Source organism: Empidonax traillii, unplaced genomic scaffold (genome assembly GCF_003031625.1).
Source record: "Empidonax traillii isolate 1590-97213 ecotype Southwest subspecies unplaced genomic scaffold, ASM303162v1 scaffold52:size1600334, whole genome shotgun sequence".
NCBI lineage: Eukaryota > Metazoa > Chordata > Aves > Passeriformes > Tyrannidae > Empidonax > Empidonax traillii.
The window spans coordinates 101,349-124,806 of NW_020955245.1; the positions used below are offsets into that span (position 1 = coordinate 101,349).

A 23,458-nucleotide genomic window follows, 5' to 3' on the forward strand; every position below is an offset into this window, starting at 1 on the left:
CTGGTGTTGCAAATATTTGAAAAAGTTGAAAATTTTTTCTTTCTTTCTTGGCAGGAGAAACAACCCAGCTTCTTGCCCGCTGCAGTCCAAGAACTATTGAATACATTTTAAAACAGATCGTTTGGGGGGTTTATATCACTATTTTTATGGTACTGAACAGAAGATTCTTTTCTCCTTAGAACTGGTTCAGGATCCTGAGTTATAGTTGCCCATTTCTTGGCTTATGGGGAGCTATGTGATTTACACCGGTTAAGAATGTCAGAAAGCTCCGAGAAACGTTGAAAGAGCGAACCAGAGGAAGATGAGCTTTTTGTTTTCCTTCCGAGATATTCGTGTCCTTGTTGCAGACCATGCCTGGATTCACTCCATTGCTGTTGTGAACTGTGAGTCCCTGGTACAGAGAGAAGCTCAAAGGTTCCCTGAGCAATTGGGAGGGATCTGAGGGAATCCAGTCCCAGGGATGAGGTGAAACCACCCACTGCAGCTGCTCCGAGCTTGTTCCAGTTATTTTTTCCTGGGAATGACCATAAGGTCACAGGGTCTGGGGGTTTTTTTTTGTGTGCATTGCTCTCTAACTTACTGAATCATGATTATTTTTCATCATTATTTTTTCTCGTGCTGAAAGAACCTCCCTTGGCTGGAGGGTGGAATTGGACCCAAATTTTTTGCATCACAGCTGAGTGCCCTGAAAACTGCAGATGGTACAGAGGGATAACACTAATGCTTTTTGGGAAAAGAAAAAAAGGGAGGGGGGAGAGGAATAGGAATGGGAAAAATAATTATAAAAAAGCAGCATTTTGTCCATAACTGACCTTGTGCCTGTGTGCTGAAAAACCCTCTGTGTGACAGCTCCCTGTGCCCTGGTGGCAAATCATCTTGGGAAACTCCAGATACACCTGGGATATCCTTGCACACAGTCAGATGGGTTTTTGGCTTATTGTGTGCCTGGATAAGTCCTGGTGCTGGTAGGAGGGAGGTGGCAGGAATAAGGACCACGGGATGGGGCTGGGAATGCCCTGCAGAGGCAGCTCATGCCTGGCTGTGCCCGAGGCCAGCAGTGCAGTTGCTGTAGTTGGGATTTGCTGATGCTAAGGTCTGTCACCCCCCCCCGACCCAGGGTGAGGCCTCTCAGGGATGTAAATGGCCAGAATTCCAGCCCTGTGTGAGGAAGGGAAGGGGATGGTGCTGGTGGAAAATCCAGCCTGGCCCTTGGGGTCCCAGCTGCCATCACCTTGGCACAGCCACAGCACCAAACCACATCCTGGCCAGTCCCACTTCACAGTCTGGCCTCGTGCCCAGGTTGTGAAAGTGGGTGAAGGACAGATGGGTTGTTCTGGCCTTAATGTTTGTCCCATGGCATTTAAAAAAAAAAAAAAAAAAAAAAACCTGGAAAAGCACACAAGGACAAAATCCTGAAATTCTTGGTTTATTTAGATTTGCTCAAGTGCTGCTGGGCTTGTCTCTGCCTGCTGCTGGTGCCAGGGTTTCTGTAACTCCCCCAGGCTTTCCACATGTGGCTGCACACGCGTGTGTTTTCATACACAGACCTGCTCGGTGAGATTTTGCTCCAGTACTGCCACAGCACAAGCTGGACACTTACAGATGTCCATCATTCACTCTGACCAAGACACTTCTCCCCCCAGCCTTGGTAACCCATGGCTGGATCACCTCTCTCCAGAAGAGAAATTCCCTCTTCGCTTTGAAGACAGCGAGCTCAGAGGCATCCGCCACATTCCTTCCGGACGTGTTCCGGTGGTTGGCTGCCCTCATTCAAAACCAGATGTCTCCTCTCTGATTTGAATGCTGCTGACTTCAGATTCCTGCCATGAGACCTTCTCCTGCCTGTTCCTGAGGGATGTGAAGAGCTCCAGGTTATGGGATAGCCACACCACCTCAGGTGTCCCACCCCAGCTCCCTTTCCCTCAGTGTTACTAAAGCAGAGCTGTTGGGGTCAGAGAGATCAACAGCATCATAAAACACTTCAGGCATATTCCTTCACCTTGTATGGTGGCTGTGATGGCCATTTAGTGGCAGCAAGGCTTTCATGTGCACAGTCCTGGTCTGGTTTTTCCATTGCTAACTCTTCTTTGACCTACCAGCTGGCTACAATGACGTGGATTTGTCCTTAGTCCAATCTTCCTCCTCTTAGGAAATGATAAACCTGTTAAGATGTGTATTTTCTTTTTTTTTTTTTCCTTTTTTTTTTTTTTTTTTTTTTTTTTTTTTTTTTTTTTTTTTTTTTTTTTTTTTTTTTTTTTTTTTTTTTTTTTTTTTTTTTTTTTTTTTTTTTTTTTTTTTTTTTTTTTTTTTTTTTTTTTTAGTATCATGCCATTAATATTCCACAGTATCATCCTGCCACGATGCTGGTTGAGGTTAAAGGGTTGATCCAGTTTCTGATTGAGCAATGGATGTTCCTTCCACAAAAAATTCCTGGTGAGACGTGGGGAAGGCGATGGACAGTCTGACCAGCAGTGCTGGTGAAGCCAGCGCAGGAGTTCTCACGAACGAGAAACTTGGGATTTTCTTCTTATCAACAGTGTAAAGGTCAGGCTTGTTTTTGTTTCTCAGCTGCACGCACAGAACAATGTCGGTTTTCTCTGCCGAGCTGTCCTTCCACCTCCTTCCCATGTAGATTTTGCTCCTAATTTAATTTGTTTGCAGCCCAGCCTTTGGTAACTGAGGCAAAAACGCTGGCAGAGACAGAGTGTGAGACTGGAAAATATCCCAGAAGGGGTTTGATCCTGAAAAACGCTGGGACTTTTGCTTTTTGGATTGAATGTTGGGCTCTTCTAATTGGAGGGGACACCTGGTCTAGGCTCATTTTAAGCACAACTGGCATTTCTGAAGCACTTTAGGAACTGTGGAATCATAGAATCACAGAATGGTTTGGGTTGGAAGAGACTTTAAAGATCAAATTCCAACCCCTCTGCCACAGTGGACACCTTCCACTAGACCAGGGTGCTCAGAGATTTAAAGGAAGCAAAGTAGTGCCCATAGAGCCAGTGGAAGTATTTGTACTCTCTCCCTTCCCCACAAGTACATCACAGTAACTCAGGGGAGAAGCACGTGCTCATTTACAGAAGATGAGCTATAGAAGAGTTATCACTCATCAGAGGAGATATGGGCTTAATGCAAAAAAGAGCCCGAGATTGCAAAGATGCTCAGCACAGCCCGTAGCTGAAACGTGTTGTGATACCCCTGGGTGAAGATCAAACTCTAAAGGTCTTACCAACATCTGATTCTCCTCAATTTTAGTTGGATCCAAATCTAGCAAAAGGGCATTTTTATGTCTGGTCACAGTCCAAAAAGATATAGCAAAATCACCTGGAGTTACAAATGTGTTGCAGAACCTGTCCCTAATCACATTAAGGGCTCTAAACTGTAAGGCTCGATTGTTTGCCAAATGAAATATTCTCCTCTGGTATTTGCAGAAAGGAATTACAGTCTGTGAGTCATGTTTTTCATTTGGTATTGAAGTGCAGTTTCTGTTTTACGGACCCAATCCTGGGCTTAGGGAAGGAGTCGTTAAAAGGGCTTTGTTTGTTGGGAAATAAGGGCAAGGTGAGTCTGTCATCACACCCACCTTGGCACTGGCATCCAGGGCCTGGGGGCTGCCCCACTGGGCTGGTGTCACCTGCCCTGTGTGGTGCTGGTGATGCCCAGCAGCAGCAGGACTCAGACAGTGCATTTTGGGCTCCCAGTTTCCAGCTGGGCTTTTGAGCCCTTGAGGTTCACCATGTCAGGTTTTGTTCTGTGGCTCTGAGAGAGAGAGCTTGGTGGCTGTTGGATTTGAGGCTGTGCTTAGGTAAATGGAAAGGCTGTGTAATTGTGAGGCTCTGGTCTTCAGGGCTTCAGTGACAGCCCCTAAGGTTGTGAAGCTCACTGCAGAAATGCCTGGTGGGTCCCCACTGTCCCTCTGGCTGCTTCACTGTCACAGTGACCACTGGACTCTTGATCCAAGCTTGAAATGCCTTTGGCTCTTCTTTTTGGCCACTCTGATATTAGTTGGCCACCAGCCACGGTCTCTGGTCTGGAGGTGACCTGTGGTTTGTCCATGAGCTTCTGGTCTTGTGGAAGGTGTCCCTGCCCATGGCAGAGGGGTTGGAATGAGATGATCTTTAAGGTCTCTCCCAATCTAAACCATTCAGTGATTCTATGACCTGATACCATCCAGTAAACTGATGAATTGGGTGACATGGAGTTCTTGCAGTGGGTAAGAGGTGGGGACAGTGAAATCAAAGAAAGGAAAACGTTTCTCCTCTCAGCAAGGATTTGGTGCTTTGAATAAGGCAAGATGGTTCAGAGATCTCCTGTCCCCCAGCCACGGAGGATGGACCTTGCCCAGACTTTGTAAGTACAAGCCCAGAGCTGTGAGAGCTGAGCCAGCTCCTGGGGCAGCAGGGGGATGCTCTTGGCTCAAATCAGAGCTGCTGCTGAATGAACTGCCCATCACACCACACTTAATTAGGCTCAAGCTGAAGGAAATGTTTGCCCGGAGTCGCCATGTGCCCCACGGGAAGGAGAACCCAAACTGGCTTTCTACCACCTCATCTTTAGAGCTGGGGGCAGGAGGGGTGGGCAAAGCTCTGTAACCCCTGGGGAGAAGAGGAGCACACCCCTTGAGCTGCCCAGCAGCCACAGCCTGCCCCCAGCGTGCCCCCTCCTCATCCTCAGGGAGGAAGGAAGAGCAGGGCCAGGTCAGCAGTCGTGCCTGGGGGATTTTGGCCTGACTTCTTGCAGTGTCTTAATATACCCCAGCTGGCAGCAATAATTGGAGAGTTATTAAATAACTGTCTGCAGTGACATACAATCTGCAGAGCACTGTACCAATTATTTTTCATTTGCTTCCCTCTATCTCAACGTGTCTCTATCTCCCCATCCTGCCCCGCCGCCGTTCCCAGGAACAATTTACTGTAGTGATTGGAGGGCAGTGAGATCTTCTCCAACAAAGAAACTACTTTATTTTCTGCCATGGTTAATGCCCCAATTTAATGAGTCCTTCATATCATTCTCACCACCCTAAATTAAAGGGTAGCCTGCGCAATTAAACTGTTTAGCTTCCAGAATGCCCCTCACAGTTATCTGCAAAATGGGTTGAAATGCAGCTGCTACTAATATTGCTTGTATTAAAACTGGCAAAGGGAAGGCCACTTTCATCTCTTTATTTTTAGTAGTGTGCCTTTACTTTCAATTAAACTAATTATTTGCACCATTTTGTTGCTGATCGTTGTCCCATGAGATTTTCCCAGCCAGGAAATATTTCATGTGATACATAACTGTAGATGCTTAGACCTTCATGGCTGTGTCTTTTGGGAACGAGGAGAGAGCTGGGATTTGCAGCTCTTAGACTAATTTATACCAGTACTAATCAGGAGTAAAGCTGTAGTTTGCAGTGGATTTACTCCAGATTTAAGCCTTGTTAGATGGTAACTGCTCTTTCTTCTCCTTTATTTTTTAGATCAGAATTTGCTCCTTTTTTCCTATATTTTTAAATGTAGAGGTTTAATGAAAAAAAAAGAATTCCCTTAAAGCCCTTCACAAATGTTTTCTTTGCATCCAGAACCTACTGCTGTATTCCCAAGGGTCATATAACAACCTGCATTACAGAGCATCCTTGAGGACCTCCCAGTTCTTTCCATCAGGAGCTGCTTCACCCATCCCACTTGAGATGAAAAATGGCTGCTTTTTAAGAACTTGAAAGAGGATTGTAACTGCTTGGGTTGGGAGCAGAGTGGGGACCCCCCAAAATGTCAAAACAGAGGCATGAATTGTGGCATAAAAATAGCTCTTCTCTGCCATGTAGCTGAGAAAGGCTCTGCAGCAATCCAAGGAATTCTGTTTGGGATGCATCTGCAGGGAAGTGTCTTCCTACCCCAAACCTGTTGAGTTCCAATATTCATTTTAATGATCTCATTTTACAAATAATGGAAAGAAAAACAATGCATTCAATAGAAATGAGATTAGAAATAGGAGGGGAAGGAATTACAAATGCAAGAGTCTGTAGTTATTCCAAGGAAGATAAATCTCATTTTAAGTGGTCTCCAGTGAAACAGTGTCTTGCTAAGACTAAAACAAAGTAAATCTGGGTTTGTTGATAAATACAAGTGTGTGGCGGTGGCAGGGAGTGTTTTCCAACACTCTGTGGTTGTCATAGTATCCTGGGACTCACACTACCTGGGGTTTAGTCTTGGCCTCTCCACTGTCTCTCTGCAGTAAATCATTTTACACCCTGTGCTGGAGTCGCAGCACAAGCTGGAAAATCAAACTTGAGTGAACAAATGTCCCAGTGACATCAGTGTGTGACCCTCGGTAAGGCTGTCCCTGACAGGCTTCTGCCTCAGCAGGGTCATGGAGTTTGGAGTGGAAAGTGGAATTAGTGGCATTTCAGCAGCCCATGCACAGTTTCCTTCAGACTGTTGTGGGAAAGGCTGTTGGTGGGAGATCTTTTAATTTGGGGCTGGATCTGGCGTGGCAATGCCTCTTGTGTGTCACCCAGCGTAGATGCGATGCCAGCGGTGGCTTGAAAATTCTGTTTTGTTTCTTCTGCTGAGATTTGGTCAGATTTTGTGTCCCCGTGAGTAACAGGCAGCAGAAAGGGTGTTTGCTCTGCAAAGCTCCCCCCCGAGTCACCTCTCCATCTGTTCCTCGAGCTGCAGTGAGGAAGGGTCTGTATCAGGGATTGCTGAGAGGGGCTGAACTGCAAACACCAGCTGAGCAGGGAAGTAACACCACCACTGTGTTCTCACCTGACTGAAAAAACACTGTCCCTTTCCATCCCAAACCTGGAGACTGGGAGGGAAGCGCTGGCACGAGCCGTGATGGGATGGATGGGGTGAGGTATCCCTAGAAGGAATGTCCAGCCAGGAGCTGGCACGCGCCGAGCCGGGTACGCAGAGCTGCACGACACAACACCCCAGTCAGCAGCCACGTGGGCTGGAGCTGGAGAGTGGCCGACCCTCCTAGCTGGGAGCTAATGATTCCCTTCAGGATTGCATCATTAGGTTCGGACTGAGTCATTATGAGTAGATTTGGGAAAACAAGTCGGAATTCATTGCTGAGGGAACGCTGGAACTGTCGCAAGGGCCTCCTGTCGGGTGTTGGGTATTTGGAGGCACGGCCAGGGCCTCCCTCCTGGGGCCCAGGACTGCTCTGCTCTTGGTGGCAGGAGCTGAGATCCACGAGATCCGTGCCCAGCCTGGGCTGGAAGGATTGTCCTCTTATACCACCCACAGCTGCGTCCTCCTCCCAGGACACCTGTTACAGGAATAAACAGACCTTAGGGCAGGGGGAGACACTGGAATTGTGAAATTTGCTCCTGTGCAATCCTGGGTGCAGCCTCAGCCTCTGCCAGCAGTCACAGCATCCTCTCCCCTGGTGTCCAGCTGCTGGCAGCCCCTTTGCTCCAGCTGGAGGGATGGATTTTTGCCCACCCTGCTCAGTGCCTGTTGCTGCCGCTGTGGGCACAGCTCTGCAGGGTGAGGCTCTTCTGCCATCAGCAAAAGCGGTTTTGGCAGGTGTGGTGGAGGGGCTGGAAAGGGGTTACCTGCAAATTTCTTCTTCTTTTGTACAGGGTTCAGCATTTTGTTGGAAACCCAACAAAACCACACCTCTGGGATCTTTGGGCTATACCTCGTTCCGTGGAGCTGCCGCTGAGCCACAGGATTTCTACCCCAAGGTCACAAAGCTTTGGCTTCAAAATGCTGGATGAACAGCAACATCCTTGAGGAGGGCAGAGAACGTGGTGTGAAGGATGAGAAAGGTTTGAGTGAGCAGCAAGACAAAAGGAATTTAGGGAGCAATCCAAGGCTTGATTGCAGGTTGGCACCCAGTCGCTGACATGTCTGATCATCAATCAGCAGAGATCAGTTACTCAGGAAGCTTAAACACCTACAGGAGTGCAAATTAACATCAGCTTGATGACTAAGGAAACAAGGGCAGGGATAGAGACTGGAGTGGATGGATCTAGGATTGTTCCTTGCCTCTGCAGAAAGGTGTTATCCCAAAATTACTGCTGGGAGAGATCAAGCTGTGGCCACTGAAGGTGAGCTGGGCTCTTTGCTAACATGTTCATAAAGATGTATGGCCTGGGTGTTTGCTGAAAAAGAAGTCCTTGCAAATAAAACAAGCAAATGGTTGCCCAGAAAAGGAATAAAAATAATTCAGAAATATATTGAGTAATGGTGAAACTCCTCAAAAATCAAATATAGTGAGGAAACAAGACAGTGAAACCCTGCTGAGGTGAGCCAGCTGGTGGGTAGTGAAGGCAACAGAGGACAGACTGCCGAGCATTTCCCATCAGACCTCCATGCCACAGATGCTTGAAGAGATGACGGATGGCTGATCCCAGGTAAAACCTCTACCAGCTCGGCATGACTCATCAGGAATGAGGAGGTTTAAAGGAATAGGGCTCAGAGCATCACAACTCTCATTACCACTGCCCCACATGGTGCTTACCACAGGACTGGCAACAGAAAAGGCTTTGCGTGTCCTCACAGCTGCATGTGATGCCAAAGCCACGCAGCACAGGTGACAAACTCACCAGTCTGGGGCACTGGTGTGGCAGTTCACCCTCTGCCCAGTGGCTACAGGCTCAGAACTGGCTCTACCAGGTGACCCTTTGAAATTAGAGCCACAAAATCAGGTCAGTTTTGTGAATTAGAGGTGGTTGCACCTCCAAGAGTGGGTTTTTCCCCCCCCAAAACTCCTACCAAAAAGCAGCAGCTCCCTGCAGGGTCTGCTGTTTGCTTGAGGGAGAAACCGGGTAAAAACTTGGTGGATTTGGGTATAAAGGTTTTCCTTTGCTTCCTCAGCAAACAATCTTACTGCAAGTAACTTCGAACCCCCAGCCTTGTTCTGTCCTAGGCGGTGCTTAAACTGTCAGTAATCCTGAGGCTGCTGTCACAGTGCTGCTCAATGGGGGTGACAGATTATATCTCTAAAGTCCCTTTATTGGACCTTGTTCCCAGAAAAGCTTGCAAATTGCTCTGATCTTACCAGACAAAGGCGTTGCTCACTCTCGGAGTCCTTGGATATCCTGCACAATAAGGTAGGAATTGGTGAGAATTACCCGAGATAAAATATCCCTTACAACATCAAAGTTCCTGATCTCTTCGCTGTCAGCTGCAGGTATGTGAAAGTCCTGACAGGCTGAAGATAGAAGGAAGAGATAAAGCAAAAAAAGAAGGGAGGGGGAATGGAGAAATTCTCTGGATGAAAGGTTATATCATTGGATTTGGCACAAAGATGTCAGCGCAGCGGGTCTGCACGGCCAGCTGGGGTGTGAGCAGGGCACTGGGCTTTCACTTCTGAAACAAAGCAGCAGCAGCCGATATCAGGTGACCAAGGACAGATCCTGATCCTTGTCACATCAGTGGATAAGGAGCTGAACTTCCATGATCTTTTTGAGTCCCTTCTAACTCAGGATATTCTGTGATGAAGGAGGCAGGAGTAACAGAGACCAGGATAGGGCTAAATCGTGATCGTACAACACCCACATTGTCCCCGTCCCCACACACTCAGCTGCCGGTTGGTTTTGCCCAGTTAAACGGCTGAAATGGGTCAGTCCCGAGGGGGATTCGCTGGTGTAACACAAGACACCATCCTTTTGCCGCCGTTGCTCTGCACATTTAATAACTGACCTCCCTGGACTGTTCACAGGAGCTGTGGCAGGAGAGCTGGGATCAGACTTCTTCTACCCAATGGATCACTAAACTCGTTGCAAAAGTCCAGCTCGTTGGCAGCAAAGCCACAGGTAAGTCTGACACTGATTTTCACAAAAACAAAGAGGTTGAACTGAAACAGGATCTGGCTTGTTTGTCTAAAATCCTGCCCTTTCACACCACAAAGATCGGACAGACCTTCCCTCTGCTCACTGCTCCTGCACACCTAATCCTCCTCTAAAACTGTGTTTGAGGGCAGATCAAATACCTTTAGGTTCTTAGAAAGGGCTGGTTTTGGCAAATGCACAAAATACTTTTCTCAAATGACATAAATATCGTGTGTGATTTGCTGCCTTGCCAAAATGCAGACACACACACACACATGCTCTCCTAACTAAGCAGCATTCTTTAAAAGTTAAGATCATTGCTTAGAAAGAAATATAGAGCATTTTATAAATCCAAATTGATCACGCACTGCGTGTGTTGAAAATATGTACCAAAAAAATGGAACCCCCAAACTCCATTAAACCACTTCTGAGACAATACATCACTGCACCTTTATATTGCACCGAGGGGTTTAACAACCCTTCTCCAGGAAAATATTTTACTAGGTAACAAAAAAAAAAAAAAAGAAAAAAAAAGTTATTGAAAGCATATATTTGATACTTTTGGCAATTCATTTTACTACTTGCATTTCCAATTCATTGGTATAGTTCATGAAAAAAAATATTTTCGCAGTTGGGTCATGTTATTATTTCTCTAATTTTTTTTTTCTACTTGAAAGTCATGATAGGATTTTTTTCTATGAAACAACAAAGACAGACAAAAGCTGCTTGCTTGGTGATCCTGTAGATGTTTTAGGGCCTGCTGGAAATGCAGAATACACACAAACATGCCTACAGGGAATTATGGCATCTTTCTGCTTTTCAGTATAACCAGCTTTATAGCTGAACAAGTTAAAGTAGAACTGGAGAAGAACCAGTGGGTTGAATCTTCTAGGGAACAAAAAGAAGGTATCATTTATTAGAATATTAAAATCTTTTTAAAAAATCAGATGATTTTGCTTCAGATCACCTGAACCTGTCCCTGGCACTTACCTGTTGTGTGACTCATCCTCACCCTCCAGCACAGCTCTTCTCCTTGCTGGTGTGAATGTGCCTCTCCAGGGGAAAGCCTGGCTTGAACTTGACCTGCTCACAGGATTCCAGAAGGCAAAGGAATTCCAGGAGAGGAGGAAATAAGTATTTCCTAAGTCAGACTAACAGCAGATCTTCACTGCAAACTTAACTTGGGCTCAGATTCCTTTTTCCACCTAGAGAATAACTTTTCGCTCAAAGCTGTTCATTCTTTAGCCCATTTTATCTGGCCATCACGGGAACGTGGGTATGCACTGGGTTTTGCTTTCCCTTGGGCAGAAAACACACTCATTTTGCAACAAACTTAAATCACAGGTGCAACCCTTCAGTGCCAGCCTGCAATCCATCCTCCCTTCTCCCTCCCCACCCGCCCCTTTCCTTCACATCTCTCCAAGAAGGCTTTGATGGAGAGGCTCCGTGGAAGGACCCAGGTGACACGTGCTCTTGGAAGCTCTGGTGACCTGCAGGCCTGTTGGTCTGAACATCCACACAGGGACTTCTGCTTATTTAACCAAACTGCTCCTGGACCATATGTGTGTTCTCACTACAGGTAAGTGTAACCTTCGCTTTGAGAGAGATCCTGTGAGTGCCCACAAGCATGTTGGATCCCTGTTTGCCTGGAGAACGGTGATTTTCCATTTTAATTGTTTCCTGTGTGGCACATTTCCTTAGATCCCAGCTTCCTGTCAGCTCTCCTCCTCACTGCATTTGTTTCCTGATGTGTGTGTGTAATTACAGCCACGAAAGTCCATCAGCAAAGGCAACATCAATTTGAAAGATTAACGAATCTCACGCTTTCCCTCTCTCCTCCCCCCAAAATTAGAAAGCCCACTCTGTAGTTTCCAGCTCACATCTATCATTACACGCTCCTGGGTCTCAGGTAAATTAGCAACCTGATTCTTTTCCCTGCTGTCACTTAGAAGAAAAGGGCTTCTTATTTGCCATCCAAGGAAAAGTACAGTAAACCTAGAACTAGATAAAAGGGAAGTAATCAAATATATTTAACTGTACTCAGCCAAATCCCATTGTTTGTATAGATGTTAGCTGGTGCACTGGAAGAATTAAGGAAGCCTTTTTTTCAGCAGGAAATAGTACTGCTTGATTGAAAAGTGCAAGGTCTAAGCTACTGTTCTTCTGCTTAATTAAAAGGAGAAGTTTAGCTTTATGTATAGATAATTTATGTAAGAATGACAGATATTTTAAAAGAAGTTTAATGCCCTTGCTCTTCCATTAATCAAGTGAATTTGGGGCGAGCACAGCATCCCTCGTGTTTTTTTTCAGAGATGGGAAATGCCTCCTCAGTGTGGGAAGTTTCCTTGGATTGTCCTTCTCGCTTCTACCTGAAGGAAGTGGGCAAAATAATTTTAGATAAGCCACCTCCGACATATCAGAGGGCACCACCTCCCCACGGTGTGAAGAACAGCTTACAGGGTGTGGGGATAATGTAGGGACAGACCGAGCATCATGAGGGAACATCCCGGGATTATCTCATGGACATTATAACCTTGGTGAGGGCTGTAGGAGAGCATAGAAAGCCTTCAGCTGGTGCTGGGACCACAGGGTTTGAAAATACATGTGGACAATGTCACGGCAGTGCTTGCACAAGGGATAGTCCTTCCCCTGGCAGCTGGTTGTGTGGGAAAGGGGGAATGCGCCACCTCTAGACGGCTGCGGTCGGTGGTCGCACGCACAAGACCTTCCTCATGGAAATCCCTCTAGTGTCAGGGCACACAGAGTGCATGGACCAAGACTAATCTCATTGGGAAATAGACCCAAATATACCCAGACCCACCTCACCCTCGCCCACAGGACCAAATTATCTTCCAGGTGTCCCTGAGCAAACAGGGCGAGTTGTGCTGTGGGAATGTTTGATTAAGATGTTCCAACACAGGCACTGAAATCCATGTCCAGGGACTGAAGGAAAGCCTCCCCTGACTTGTAGTCTCACCAGCACACAGCTTTTCTCAGCTCAGTTTTGTGCCCAGAAGACACTGTTTTGGGTGCTAAACAGCCAGGTAAGTGACTGGGACTCTGCAGGGAGCCTGGTTTGTCCGGGATGATGAACCAGCTCACCCCATGGGCATAGCAAGGCATTATGATCCCAGACTCCATGTTTACTTTGCTCGGATGAAACATCACAACTCAACGTTGTTTCAGTTCTTTGGGGAGAGGAAGGAGGCAGATGAGCCCCCACAATGGTTTTTTTACATGCCTGAGTCAAATTACCTTCCCTTCTGCGGGACTTCTTCTGAAGTAACAGATCGTACTGTAACCAAATATTGCCATGCAGGAAAGCCATTTTCCATCCAGCAAGGAGGCTTCTTCCTTCCCAGCAGCCACTGAAAAGGGCCTTTGTTCTCGGGCTGAACACCTGGGGAGTGTTATCAGCACTGGCCTCTGCAGGCTGGTGCACTGAGCAGCTGTGACAAGAGCCAGTGGCATTGGCATCGGGGTCAGCAGCAGCATCTGGGAGCTGCTGGCAACCAAAAACCATCCTGTTGGTCCATTGTGTGGGTAACTCTGGGTGGTTCCCCTCCTCTGTGGGGACTGGGAAAGCTAGTCTGGTCTGTATTTTCTTCCTTTTTCCATCCTAAAATGCACAGCCTCACTCCAAAGGGTCTTCAGACAACCTCAAGGATGTGACACCCCTGTGGGAATGGAGAACAAGACTTGGGCATCACCTCTCTGGAGAAGCTGGTAATGTGAGGGGTGAAGGGCTGGCTCAGAGCACTGGTGTCCTGAGCACATGGCTTGAAACTACACCTCGATGAGTACAAGGTGGAACTATTGCCTGGCATGAGGGGTAGGACATCCAGCAGAGAGGGAATCACCCGATATAACCAAGGGCAAGATTGCACAGCAGCTGATGTGACCCTGGGCACAGCTTTCTGCTCTGTCCATCCAGTCAGCACCACTTCTGTTTGTGTCCATGAAAAGACAGTCAGACCCACAACTGCTCAGAAACTCAAGGAAACCCAACTAATTTGGCCCATCAGGCAATTCCCTGAAGGCAGAGGGTCCTTTTCCATATACTGCACTGTATAAACCATCACTTCCAGAGATACCATCTTCAAAATCAAAAGGTTTTAATTCTTTTGCTGCGTTTACATGACAAAACCCAAAGTCTGCACAGAGTGAAGAAAACTGGAGAGTCAGAAAGCAGAGGCTGTCAGTGGATCTTCCATAGGATAACCTGGAGAGCTGCTGGCACCAGCTGAGCCTGTGCTGAGTCTGTGAGGTTTTACCAGTGGCCTCAGAGGGAATTGTATCTGCAACCCGTGAGTTATTTAACAGGTCCAGATCTGCAGACCTTTCTCAGTGTATTGATTTTCCACTGAAGTCACAGGCCAGGCAGCCCAAATAAAGGAAGAAGAAAGAAGGAAAAAAAAATACCACAAAACCCCAAAACCACAACATAATTCTTCCTTTCCTCATAACCCGGATAAAATTTTGATTCCTACAAGGGAGTCATACATTGGGGGATTTCAGCAATGCCTCGTTGCAAGATGCACAGCTCCGCAAAGGATCTGTTTCTGGAGCAGTTCTGCCAAATACCAAGAGAAAGTTGCATAACGTGAGAAGGAGCAGACCGCAGCTGAAGCTTCATCATCCGCAGTGGCAGTTCGGCGTGGACGTCACGAGTTCTTCCATACCCTGTGGCATCCTTTCCATTTTCTTTGGACTGGAGCAGTGAAAGAGCAAACATCTCAAAAGGTTCAAATGAGACCTCGGAGTGCCAGCGCGAGGTTCGGATAAACAGACAAATTAACATCCTGCAGAAGCTTTGCCTGGGACAAACCAACATTTCTGTGTCCCTGTTCCTGCGGTTTGTAGCGTGGGGGCCACTTTAAACCTTGGTCTCTGTCCAGGCACCAGTACCAGCTCTCCCATGACTTCATGTTTGCATCTCTTTCTTCCCTGCGAAGGGAAAATGTCCAGGTTTGTGCCTTTTAACTTTGTTCGTGGTAGCACTCTTGACAGAAGGACTTAGTGTCTATTTAGTGTCTTTGCAAGGAAAAGGGAGAAACTTCTCGGTTACATAAAAGTTTGTATCAAAATTCAAGAATCCGGATTAATTATAGAAGACTTGCCTTGTATCATTCAATTTGTTTGAATAGCTTTAAAGATTAAGCAGATCCAAGGCCTAACAGAACCAGAGCCAGTAAGACAATAGCTGAGATTTCCCTTTGAAACAAAATATACAGGTGGTTTCTGTGAGTTTCTGTGTCTATCTGCCCGGCTTTTTTATTTTTATGTCGTATCCAATATCACAGAACCTGGCAGTAGAAATCATATAGCAATTTGTGAAAGCTTGTTGCTGTTCTAGATATCATATAGTCTGTTCCACACCAGCAAAGACAAAACCAATGCCTTTACTCCTCGAGTTTTCATTCAAAAGGATAATGATCTCTGGTAACAAAATATTTGGCAGTAGCGTTATTTAAAATGCACAGAGGAAATGTTTGTCCCTAATTCAAGGGACTGTGGTCACACAGTATCTATTCACTTGGTATTTACCAGCAAATGCCAAAGGCTAATCTGCAAAGAACCCCGGGAACAGAGTTAAGTTTATCACACTCCATCCTTAACCCATCCCACTGTAAGGGAGGAAAAATTAGTAATTACTGAATTTCTTTGTGGCCAGAGAACTTATAAAGCGTGTTATACCCAGCAGGCTCTAATGGCTCCTTCGGTAAGTATCTAATTAAGCGGTTGGGGTGTTGTTTTTTGGTTTGGTTTTTTTTTTTTCTTTCACCGCATACTTTTGTGTTTTAAAATCCCTTTGCATTAAACGACTTCTCGAGTTTTCCAGATTTCTCACACGCACAGGAGAGGGAAGTAAGGAAAAAAGCGGAGGGGAGATTTCGGTCGTGGTAACAGGAGGCAGAGATGAGGATTTTCAAAGGCTAAAGGCAAATCCTTCCCGAAATCTCCATCTAAAACACCGAAAACCGCAGCTACGGTCTGCCTGGAACTGCTGGCTGGCTGGAGAGGGGGGAATAAAGCCTTCCCTGGGGGGGAATGGCTGCGTTTGGGTAGGGGGGGCCACTCCCCCAAATCCCAAAGCGGTTACAGCATCTCGAGGGCTTTGGACGGTGCAAATGCGGACTTCGGGCGGCTTTGCCGACCCCGCTCTGCATTTGCCGCCCGCCGGTCCCCGCGAACCTCCGTCCTGCCCCGGAGCAGCGGAACGCGCCGAGCGGTGCCGGGAGAACGCCCGCTCGGGGTGGGGAGAAACTGCCCCGGAATGGGAGGAGAGAAAACTGCGGATCTCCAGCCCGGAGAGCCCGGGGAATGCTACCTGCTCCCGGGAAAACTGCCTGCTCCGGGGAAGCTCCTCGCTGCGAGCCACGGGGCCGGTCCCCGCCGCTGCCACCGCGGTGCCAGCGGCCACCGCCTCCCCGCAGCATCGCTGCTCCTCCGAGCACCCCGGGGACACCCCCGCTCTCCCGGCCGAGCTTAAACCCGGCGAATCGGTTTTTTAAAGTGGAGCCACGTCGAGATGCCGGAGATGGGCTGGAAGGCGCTAAGCCCCCGCATCTCCGCTCGGTCCTGCATCCCGGCTCGACCCCGGGCGCACCTGCCCCGACCCCGGGGCTGCGGGTCTCTGCCGGGGCGGCTCCTCCCCTGAGCCCCCGATCGCTCCGGCCCCTTCTCCCTCGTTAGGGAAGTGTTAGAAAGTTGCTGAAGTGCGAAATGAGCCTGCGAAACCTCGTTGTCCTCATTAAACTCTGACAAGGAGGGTGACAAGAAGCAGCGGAGGGGAAACAATGCGGCAGTGTTGGGGAGAGCCCCGCGCCGGGGCAGCCTTTGTGCCCGCACACAAAAGCTCTTGTTTGCATGTGTTAAAGTCCATTAAACCGCGGCAGCCCCAGGTGCAAACGCCAGCCCGGAGGGGCCGCTCCACCTTCCGCGCCCGCTGAGCGCGGCGGCCGCTCCGCGCTCGGCCCCGGCACTGGTGGGCGGCGGGGCCGGGGCACGGCCCGGCGGGCTCCTAATGAGGGCCCGGGGCTGGCCCTTCATTAACAGGCATGGGTGGGTTTTGCTCTCTGTGCCCCCAGATTCGCCTGTCCCCCCGCCTCACCGTTAGTGGAAGTGACGGGACACAATGTCGCCTATTGTGCTCACCCGAGGGGACACGGATGGGACCCCGCGCGCAGCCCGGGGTCGTGGATGCTGACCTGGTGCCAAAAAGCCTGGTGGACAGGGGCCGTGGTTTGGTTTTTTTTCCCAGCTTGGATTGTAAAGGTACGTTTGGACCTTGGAGCATCATCAAATCCTTATAGAAAGTACCCCCACGCAGAGCAGTTTTCCTTCTTCTGGTTCAAACGGCAGAATTCAACCCAGAAGGTGGAAAAGGGAGGAACTGTGCAGAGAATAACCACAGAAAAAGCTTTGCACAGGTCGAAGCCTACAAAAACAACCTCATCACAGTGTTAGTGTTTCATATGACTGGCACAGGGCTTTGTCCAAGAAAAAGTATTTCCAGGTTCTGTTGCAACAAGTCCACATCCCTTTATCCCCAGTGGGTCTGTCAGGGATCTGCCCCACGGCTATTTTAAATTGTGCTGTTAATAGCAATTCATTACAGTTGATAGAACTGGGAGAGTTGCCTTTTATTTTGCAATTAGACATAAAGACTCTGATCTGGCAAACTCTGCACTGTGAGAACGCGAGTAGCTCTGCTGAAGTCATCTGGGACTGCTCATGTGCTTAACATTAAGCCCGTGCGGGTTTGCAGGATCAAGGTCTGAGACAGATCATCTGTAAGGATGTTTGTTTACCTGCTCTGTTCCGTGTTCTCCAGATTCGTGACTGCGCCCCGCAAAACCGCTTCTCTGGGAAGACCTGGAGCGGCTCGAGTCAGCTGGCCACAGCTCACAAGTAGCGTTATGGGGGCAAGCGAATCTTCCCGTAAACAAAAATTGTTTGCAGGAGCTTGATTGGGGAAGACATGACGGCACCGGGTACGTTGCATTGCAAACTGTTCAGCTGTGCGAGCCTGTGTGTACTGAGGCGTTAATGCAGAACTGTTGGGCACTGGGCCCAGCGCAGATGCGAGGATGAGCGAGAGCAAAGAGACACAGGGGAAGAAGCGGGAGAAGAAAGCGCATTTTAGGGTCCCCTATTCCTGCCTAGACAACCAGGGCTTTTGGAAACCTGGGCGCCGGCCCCAGATGCCTCTTATCAAGGGAAAGTGGGAAGCAACATGATCTGTGGAGAAAACAAACATTATTTGGTTTTTTTTTCATTTGCCAATCCTGCAAACAATAGCTGTTTGTAGGCAAATAATCCTCAGGTCTGCATCGCTGGATCAATGCAGGGAGTGGTTCCCATCAGTTCCGTGGTGCCAGACACACTGAGTGGTTTGTAGGGAAACAGGCCCTTGAACTTCACAGCACAGACACTATCTTAGTAGGTTATCATGCACTTGCTTCTGTTCCTGCTCCCACTCTCCTCATCTTCCAACGCTTGGCCTGGCAGGAGAAGTGAAGGCGAGAGGAAATGGACGTTGTTTTAACAGAAAAGGCTTCAAAACGTTCAGCTGTTTGTTATTTCCCTGCCACTTACTTTTCCAATTTACTTTTGGAGCCAGGCAAGCTAAAGGAAAAGCCAGTCCTTGTGCACAGTCACAGTTTAATACCTATGATATGCATGAAGAAAATTAATTTGACTGAGGATTTTGCTTCATGAAGTAATTACAGTGCAATGCATAAAAAGGCTGTGTTTTGTCTTGAGCAGCCAAAGTCCTGGTTTGCATCATGAGGTCATGTTTAGGATTACAAATGTTTGCACAAATAGCATCTCACAGAGTCTCACATCACTTCTCTTCACCTTTACTGACAAGATTTGGGGAGGTGGAGAGGAATAGGAAAAGGAAGTCTCCTTTAGCCTCAGATGTGTTAAAATTGCAAAGTATTGTCTGAACAGTCTGATTTTTTAAGTTTTTATTTTTATTTTTTATGGCACCTCTCTGAATCCAAATCCTTTTGAAACTGCATGTGTGTACTTTGATAAACTGGGTAGGACTTGCCTTGGTATAGAATGTGGTGTGATGTCTTTCAAACTGAAGGCAGCACTTCAGTTATCACTATTTTGCAGTCAGAAAATATTTGGGAAACCAAAGCAAACCAAAATGCACTGGCAAAGCACATTTCACTGCCTCTACATGGGCAGCCCATATGAATTAAACAGTCACTACTGCTACCAGGGAGCCCGTAAAATGCCAACCATATCACAGTTCAAAAGTATCCATTCTGCCACCAACCCAGATCGTGGAAAACTACCCCAACAAAACTACCCCCAGAAAAAAAAGTTACAGGAATAGTAAACTTAAAAAAAATTTAAGAAAATCCCCCGATTAAAGTCACTGGGGAGCAATGCCCACTCACCTGCACGCTCTGCCTTGCCTGGGTGTTTAGGTGGGAGCTCTTTAGATCTAGTTTGTTGCACAATGACTGCTGGAGCTGAGCTCAGAGGGAGCTGAGCTCTGAGTGTCTGTCCTCACAGTTCTCAGGCTGTAGGTGACTCACATTGAGAATCCAGAATTATGAAGACCCTTTTCTTTTAATTCACCGCTGCCTGCCTTCTTTCCTCACTGATAATACAGGGTCAGCATCCTCTCAGAATTGCTGGAAAAGGAAACGGTGCATGTGAAACACCCAGACACTGCTGTCATGAGCACCATGGAAAAACCACACGGAAATGAATAATTTTGTGCCCAAAGCACAGTTTGAATAACAGGCAGTAAAAAGCCCCATCGCTGCACATTAAACAAGGGGGGGAATAAATCATGGGGGGGAGCTGCTCCCTCAGGAGCAGCAACCACTGCCAATGTGGAGTGAGGGGGATGCCTGTAGGAAAAGGGTGTGGATAACTCAATTACAGTTCATCTGGATGAGGAAAACCAGGCAAACTCTGGACACTGCAGGCTGCTGAATGCTGGAGAGCACAGCCTCAGTAGCCTTTCAGAGTGTATTGTTTCACACACGTATTTATGTCTGCGTGTGCATGGGCTGCGGGGTATATGGAAAATAGGCAGGGTAAGCTTTGGCTCTGTGCCAGGTTAACTGTTCCACACAGCAAAGGGACTGCTGGTCAACTGGAAGCACAGGCTGAGGTCTATATGCAAAAAATCATTGAAATGTCAGCTGAGCAGCTTGTAGAGTCGCTCTCAGATGCAAGAACATGTCCTGTAATTGCCCTTGGCACAGAGAGACAGACCAGCAGAGGGAACTGTGGTCAGGTCTCATTAATGGTGGCAGATTTAGGAGTGTATGTGTCTGATCCAACAGAGGGAAGGCAAGACTTGTTCTGGATGGAAGAGAAGACCCAGTCTACTCAGCCTAGGAACTTCCGTGAGATACAGCTCTGCAGAGCAGCACAGCTCCAAGGAGGTCACAGCCATCATCATCCCTTCAGCAGGTAAAGGACACATACTGCAGACATCTCTGCAACTGGAGAACACAACAGGGTGACTCAGTAGTAATGGGACATTTCATCAACAGATGCTTTTCCTCTTGTTTCTGACACATGCATCAACTGTTGAAAACTTAGGTAAAACCCATTTTTTCAGTGCTTTTATCCGAGTGGTGGCATTGCCCTCGCAGAGCACGGCAATGAATGTAAAATATCTTGCATTTGTTCTGATCAGGGCTCTGTTGTTGCTTTTAGGGCATCTCCCACTCAGCAGTCTGGAGATGCGAGTGTTTCCACCTCTGTGGATCTGGTATAAGCACCAGTGACAAAAGGCACATTTCTCCTGGGGTTGGTGGAGTTCCCGTTTATGACAGGTTTGAGTTTGCCTAACAAGGGACCAGTGTCCACAAAACTCTTTGACAATGAAACATTTCACTGCTCTCCTTGTGACACTACTAGAGGAAGCATTGCACACAGCTACATATATCAGTTAAAGTCTATTATTTCAACTCTTTCATATGTCACTGACTCACCATTTGTTAACTTTGCACAACCTTTTAAAGGTCTCACACACCCCCAAACCCTACATAGGGAATTTCTGCCTTAGATATATCTCATGCTGCACCAACATTGACTCAAAGGAGCAGTGATTTTCCCAGCAAAGTCCTGCATAAAATATTCCTCATAAGAGATAAGAAACAAGGTCATTTCACATGAGACTGCCCACTGGAATGACTCTTTAGACACTGCTTGTCCTGGAACTTCTTATTCATCCTTCTCCTCATCCACATATTTTGTCTTCTAATTGCAAGAATATTTTCCACTTCAGCTGAGGGTCTCTGTGGGCAAAATACAGATAGAAATGGATAAATTCTATTGGTAATGCATCACCTCTGTAATAATCTGCTCCTTTGAACTACCAAATTGTTGCCTACAGGGTTGTGATACATTCTGGTAAAAATAGAAATGGTGAATTACTAGAGGCCCAAACAAGTTCTGTTGCCAATCTGGCAACTGTCGCTGGCCCTAAAATGGATCAGTGGCTGCATCTTTTCCAGAGATAATAGAGAGAAATATTTTCCATCTCAGAGTTCAACTTGCACATCCTATCAGTCACCTCGTAGTTTTGTAGTTTACACCTAAGCATAGCTTGGATCCAAACTCCTCTTCGTTGGGAATAGGAATATGCTGGGATTTGTTTAAGGGATTCTTTGATGGGAAATAGGAATAGCTAAAAATGGACAACTTACAAAGGAACATTTCTGCACCAATCACCATCAGACAGGTTTTAACCCGGGCAGACGACCTCCAGGGACATCGTGCAAGCTGCAGGGATCAGGGTTTGATTCACCAGGGTACTTTCCCTTCTGAATCAGCACTAGCTCTACGCCACTGTGATATCACGGGCTATCTGCCTTTGGAAGCGCTGAGTATTTTTAAGCGTTCTAACAGCAAAGTGCTGACTATTGCTGGGGATTACAGATTCTGTGAAACATTTTCTAAGATAACTTCTGGCATCTTGCCACTTGTTATATGGAAAATATGTTGTATTATCATCCATGTGTGTGGGGGTGTAAGGGTGCTCCTAGTGTCCTGGCCCCCAGCCTGCAGAGACTTACACATATTTTATTCAGAATGAAGTTAGGCAATACATGATGAACTTGTTCAGGCGCAGAGCCTAGATCTGTCACTTCAGACATGTTCCATATCCTGTAGGACTTCTCGAAAGACAGCATCTTTCTCGACATTCCAAGTATGCTACTATGAACACCACACTGGAGATTGGCTGGGTGGGACACAAGTATGTTGGTTATCAGTGTAAGACGTTTCAGTGGAAGGGCCTGGCCCTGCCCTGGTGGGCTGAAGTCCTTCGACTGGGATAGTCAGACTGGGGTGGTCAAACTGGTCCCAGCCTCCTGTACGCGGGCAGGATGTGGAGGAGTTGCTGTCAGACGTTGCACGTCAGACATTTGATTTAATGTTCTTCTCCATCAGTCCTGGAAAGCTCTCCAGAGGCACTGTGTGAAGGATGGGGTGTAGCAGGTTGGGGTGAGGATGTTGGGGCACCAGGAAGAGCAGAGAAAGGCCCTTGTTCTGGAGGTAGAGGATAAAACATGACAAGTTAGGAGAGAACTGTCTGGACAGTCCAACACCGTGCCTGGGGAGAGTGGTGGTATTCCCATGCAGACCCTATAATGGTCCTCCTGTGACTGACTTCTGGATGAGGTTGGGTGGGATGTGAAGGCAACAGAGAGGGTACGTCCTCTCCAGACCCACCCCGGTGCCACGCTTTAGAAGCCGTGGTGGCTGCTCCGCTCCCCAAAATGAGAGCCCCAAGAGACCCTGCGAGAGCCCCGAGGGAGCAATGTCAGAGCCCTTCGGGGAGCCCTGCAGAAGCCCTTTGGGGAGACCTGTGGAGAGCCCTTGGAAAGCCTTTGGAAACCTTCTGGGGAGCTGCGAAGGACCCTGTAGGGAGCTGTTTGGGTAACCCTTTGGGACTCTGAGGAGAACCCTGTGGAAGCCCTTTGTGGAGCCCTTTGGGATCGCGTGGAAGCGGTGAGGGGAGCCCTTTGGGGTCCCGAGGGAGCCCTTTGGGACGCTGAGGGGAGCAAAAGGTAGTAGCCCTTTGGAAGCCCTTTGACAGCTGCGAGGGACGCTGAGGGGAGCCCTTTGAGGGCCGTGAAGGACCCTGTGAGGGACGCAGAGGGGAGCCCTTTGAGAGCCATGAGGGACCCTGTGAGGGACGCTGAGGGGAGCCCTTTGAGGGCCGTGAGGGACCCTGTGAGGGACGCTGAGGGGAGCCCTTTGAGGGCCGTGAGGGACCCTGCGAGGGACGCTGAGGGGAGCCCTTTGAGGGCCGTGAGGGACCCTGTGAGGGACGCTGAGGGGAGCCCTGCGGGGTTTCCCGCCGTGGCGGGCACGGCGCGCGGGCGCCCCCGCTCCCCGCAGCGGTTCCTCGGCGGGGCGGCGCCGCCCGTCACCTGCGGCCGCGCGAGGGGCCGGCGCGAGGGGCGGGGCGCGGGGGGGGCGTGGCCGGGGCGGCGGCCAATGGGGCGGCGGGCGGGCGGCGCGCGCGGCGCTCTTAAGGCGGCGCGGGCGCTGTCAGCGGGCAGAAGGCGCGCGGGCTCGACGGCGGGGCCATGGCCGCCCTCAACGGCGCCGTGGAGAACGGGCAGCCCGACAGGAAAGCGCCGCCGCCCCTGCCGCGGCCCCTGCGCAGCCTGGAGGTGAAGTACACCAAGG

The 23,458-nt window shown here is 48.4% G+C and overlaps 1 protein-coding gene across 2 annotated transcripts in view; it reads left to right on the forward strand.

Moving 5' to 3' along the window:
- Positions 1 to 23,340: 23,340 nt before the first annotated feature.
- Positions 23,341 to 23,458, forward strand: part of ALDH1A3 (aldehyde dehydrogenase 1 family member A3) — a 35,451-nt gene continuing 35,333 nt past the window's right edge. For both annotated transcript variants that reach the window (XM_027879182.1, XM_027879183.1), the window contains exon 1: positions 23,341 to 23,457. In XM_027879182.1, the coding sequence (XP_027734983.1) occupies positions 23,356 to 23,457 (102 nt within the window). In that variant the 5' untranslated portion in view covers positions 23,341 to 23,355. The remainder of the gene's footprint in view (position 23,458) is intronic.